Source organism: Palaemon carinicauda, chromosome 29 (assembly GCF_036898095.1).
Source record: "Palaemon carinicauda isolate YSFRI2023 chromosome 29, ASM3689809v2, whole genome shotgun sequence".
NCBI lineage: Eukaryota > Metazoa > Arthropoda > Malacostraca > Decapoda > Palaemonidae > Palaemon > Palaemon carinicauda.
Window position 1 is genome coordinate 20,432,278 of NC_090753.1, and position 5,000 is coordinate 20,437,277.

General features: G+C 38.1%; 1 protein-coding gene across 1 annotated transcript in view; it reads right to left on the minus strand.

The window, feature by feature from the left end:
• LOC137622429 (uncharacterized) overlaps positions 1-5,000 on the minus strand; it is a 5,274-nt gene that overhangs the window by 178 nt on the left and 96 nt on the right. The window contains exons 1-2 of the mRNA XM_068353039.1: positions 3,470-5,000; positions 1-2,848 (exon numbers count right to left, since the gene is read on the minus strand). The exon at positions 1-2,848 is cut by the window's left edge and continues 178 nt beyond it; the exon at positions 3,470-5,000 is cut by the window's right edge and continues 96 nt beyond it. Coding sequence (XP_068209140.1) covers positions 1-2,848; positions 3,470-4,235 — 3,614 coding nt within the window. The 5' untranslated portion in view covers positions 4,236-5,000. The remainder of the gene's footprint in view (positions 2,849-3,469) is intronic.

A 5,000-nucleotide genomic window follows, 5' to 3' on the forward strand; every position in this document is an offset into this window, starting at 1 on the left:
GCACTAATATATGCTTCGAAATGCAGAAGAGATAATATAAGAGCAAGAGCCTCTTTTTCTATCACTGAATACTTAACCTGATGCTTATTCAATTTTTTAGAAAAATATGAAATCGGATGACTTACTCCATCCTCACACACCTGCAGCAGAACAGCACCTACCCCTTGATCCAAGGCATCTACCGCAAGGCTAAAAGGAAGTTCAAAGTTTGGTGCCCAGAGAACGGGACTAGAAGTCAATACACATTTAACTATTTCAAATGACTCTTTACATTTTTCATCCCACACAAATTTGGAATGCTTTCTCAACAAGTTGGTTAAAGGTGCAACAACATCTGAATAATTAGCAACGAAACGGCTGTAGTAACCAGCCATTCCTAAGAATCTCTGCAATTCTCTCTTTGATGAAGGTACAGGGAATTCTTTAATCTTTGCAACATTAACCTCTTTAGGAAGTACTTCACCTTTCCCAACTACATGACCCAAAAAGGTTACAGTAGCTTCACAAAAGACAGACTTGCTGAGATTAATCACCAAACCAGCATTGGACAGAGCAGTTAACAATTCCTCCAAAATCACCAGATGAGTTTCAAAGTCATTAGAATAAACGATGATATCATCAATATAAACAACACAATTTTTTATTCCCCGAGTAATCATGGCCATTAATCGTTGAAAAGTGGCAGCGGCGTTCCGCATGCCAAAGGGCATCACTTCGAATTGATACAAACCATCAGCTGTCACAAACGCCGATACCTCCTTTGCTCGATTACTCAAAGGGACCTGGTAATATCCTTTTAGGAGATCAATTTTCGTAATGAACTTTGAATTTCCTACCTTATCAATGCAATCGTCAACACGCGGAATAGGAAAAGAATCTGCCTTTGTTGCTTTGTTGACCTTGCGATAATCAATGCATAATCGATTTTGTCCATTCTCCTTTGCAACAACTACAATTGGTGAGCTCCACGAACTGCTGCTGGGTGTAATTAAATTATTAGTTAGCAAATAGTTTATTTCCTTTTCAACAAATTCTTTCTTAACAGGATTTAAGCGATAAGGGGCTTGCTTAATTGGCGTTTCACTCTCTAATTCAACATCGTGCTGTACTAAAGTGGTCCTACCTGGTGTATCTCTGACAGTTTCGGGAAACTTCATTAACACTTTCAGTAATCCATTAATTTGGTTAGTACTCAGGATAGGACTTCTACACACATTAGGTAACAAAACAGAATTATTACCCGGCCAAGCAAATTCTTTCTCCGAAGTTACACATTTCGAATTAACCTCCTCTGAAACAGACAAAACCACTGTTTTCTCTCGCTCAAAGTACTTTTTTAACATGTTAATATGACATTGCAAATTACGATCAGGAAGCTTAATAATGTAATTTAAATCATTCACTTTGCTTAGAACTTCAAAGGGTCCCAAAAACTTATTCTGTAACGAACCTCTTACACCCTGTGACAAAACCAGTACTTTATCTCCAGGAACAAAGACCCTTTCCTTAGATTTTAAATCATACAAAGACTTCATCTTACTTTGACTCTTCAGTAAATTACTCTTTGCTATTTCCCACATTTCGTAAAGCTTGCCCTTACCATCATTAATTAAATCAGCAATATTCACTTCGCTCGGTCCATTACCTTCCCAAACTTCCCTTAACAAGTCTAATGGACCTCTTACTTTATGCGCAAACACCAAGTTGAATGGAGCAAAATTTGTTGACTCATTTGGTATAGACCGTACTGCAAACAACAAATAAGGAAGATATTCTTCCCACAAACCAACCTTTTCATTGCACATCTTCCGAATCATTGCCTTCAAAGTTTGGTGGAATCTTTCTACAATTCCCTGTGACTCCGGATGGTATGGAGTAGAAGGTTTATGTTCAATTCCAAAATTCTTAAACTGCTGCAGCAATAGTTTAGATAAAAAATTAGTTCCACGATCAGACTGGATGGTTTTAGGAAGACCAAACCTAGAAAAATAATTGATCAAATGTTTTGCAATAACCCTAGCTTTCTGGGACTTAAGAGGGATAGCCTCGGGATATCTGGTTAACCTGTCTATGATAGTTAATACGTACTCAGACCCTACTTTCGAACGAGGTAAGGGACCCACAACATCAATGACTACATGCTCGAAGGGTTCTCCTAAAGAAGGAATGGGAGAAAGGGGAGCCTTAGGAATTACCATATTAGGCTTACCAGAAATTTGGCACTGGTGACACGTCTTACAATATTTCTTGACATCTCTTTTCAGACCTTTCCAATAGAAATTTTTCCTAACCCTATCAAAGGTTTTAGTAATGCCCAAGTGACCAGCAAACAAATCATCATGAGCTTTTCTTAATATACCATTTCTGAATTTAGAAGGTACAACAATTACCCTATGCTTCAACAGATTTCCCTCTCGTTTCCGAATAGGAACAATTACTTTATAGAGAACTTCATTATCCACTTCATAATCTACTCCTTTACCCTCTTTCAACTTAATTTTAATATTTTTAATCTCAATGTCTTCATTTTGAACCCTTACTAAGTCATCTCTATTCCAATTCATTACTTTTTCAGAGCAAATAGATTTATTGCTACTTACGTGATCTAATGAATCTGCATTAAATAAACTCTCCAAATCAGGATGCTCAACTTCAAAGTCGGTACTTTTGCCTGACCTAGTTGTCACAAGCACAGTTTCAGGTTTAGGTACTAACACCTGTGGATTGGCAAAAACTGTCGGATTACAACTTACTTTACCTTGAGCAAGATCATTTGCCAAAACAACATCAACCTCAGGTATGGGGAGAGTATCAACAACCGCAAACTTAGCCTCCCTGGCAACAATGTCTGAAAAAAAATACAGGTCAACTACCGGGCAAGATATCCACTCGTTTCCAACACCTTTAATAAGTTTATGCTCATTCAACCACTTACTGCCCACTGGAATGGCTTTCCGTAGAATTAAAGATTGAGAAGACCCTGTATCTCTAAGTACATTGACATTATGACCCTCTTGCCCACTTTCAAGTGTGCTGATTTTACCTTGAGATTTAAACCACTTAAAGTCGTCATCCACTATCTGTTTATTATTAACGAGCATGGCAGAATCCCTTTTAGGACACTTAGTAGCTATATGCCCATTTTTACCACAACAAAAGCAAGTTACCCTGCCCTGGTACTTAGATTTAAAATGCTTTTGGGGAGAAGCAGGACTACTCTTAAATTGATTACCATCATTAGCAGTTACGTTAACCCCTGTAGGCAATTTAACAGTTTCACAAGTATTATATTTACCTTTAGCAGCAGGCTTAGAATAACTATTATGAGTTATCACATACCCATCAGCTAACCGAGCAGCACTCGCTAAATTGTCAATTTTCTTTTCATCTAAGAAAATGCAAAGGTCTTTAGGCAAATTGTGCTTAAAATTTTCCAATAACATTAACTGACACAATTTAGCATACTCACAATTGACATCGCTGGATCTCAACCAATTTTCAAAATGTTTCTCCATTTCACGAGCAAACTCCACGAAAGTTTGATTGGAGGATTTTCGACTGTCACGAAACTTTACTCTGTAGGCTTCAGGAACCATCTCATAAATCCTTAAAATGGCTTCTTTCACTTTAGCATAATCTTTACTATCTTCTAACGACAGAGAAGCCCAAGCCTTTAGGGCCTTCCCGGAGAAAGCAGTCTGAGCCATGAATGCCCACTTATCCTCACTCCAATTGAAATTTGCTGCTACCTTCTCAAAAGCTATGAAAAATTCTACGACGTCACTCTCGTCAAACTTTGGTACGTACTTCAACATACGGGAATCTTCATTACCAGAAATGGGAGATTGGGAACCCGTCAACCTGGCCAACTCCAACTCATGATCACGTTTCTGCTGTTCATTTTCTAACTGCTTCATACTAAGTTCGTGTTCACGCCGCTTCTGTTCATCTTCAAACTCGAGTTTTTTCAAATCAAGTTTCAGTCGAAGCTTCACTACCTCACAGTCTTCGTCGATTTCTTCTTCCAAAAGCTTGAAGTCAACGTCCACTCCATCCGGAACAAGATGCGCTATAATACCTTTCCTTATGTCATCATTAGTACTACTAAGCGTAAAATCCAACTCTAAATAATCCGACACAACTAGCAGTTCCGACTTTTTAATAGTAAACAATTTACTACGCCAATTGTCTCTACTAAGAAAACGAGCGGCATCGTCAGTAGTTAAAATTTCCATGTTTTTATCATTAATTATACAATCCAACTCAATGACACTGCTGAAAATCCCGCTGAGGATGCCAAAAATATGTTACGGACCAATTCTTAAATACCTCAAAGTTTACTGCCGCCAGATTCCGGCACATAACATATTTAATTTATTGTCCTTGTATCACTTTATACATATATAGCTCAAGCTTTAATAATAAAGATCTTCAGCAGAAACATTAGAGTGGAATAATAAAACATAACAAAACATTTTAAATAATTATTAACAAAAGAAGAACCCATAAACGTATAAAGTTACTAATGCAAAAAGTTACAAACAATCCAATTGAAAGTTACAATAGTTAATGAAATTCGGTAAGTTACAGTTTCTTAAACGGAGGTGAAGCAAGTATTATGTATTTAATAATACTGATCCAAATGATCAGGGGGACACCCCACGGGAACATCTGCAAGAGGGACATAACACATCGTTGCTACCAACAGTCAACAGGGCTAACTTCCTCATTGAGGCAAATCCTCATCAACTATATCGTCTGGGAACCTATACCGTGCAAGTCCATTGAAGCATTCAGCTTCCACAAAGCGCGCTTTCTAAATAAACTCGCTACCTTCGTAGCCAACGATGCACGATACCCAGAACGATCACTGAAGTATAGCCATAATCACACTCGCAACGCACAGCTATTCAAACGTCCACTCTCGTCTACTGCAGAGTTCCGTGTCCCGCCTGAAGTACACCTCACGCCTCCAACGTCACCTGCTGTAACAGTAATAT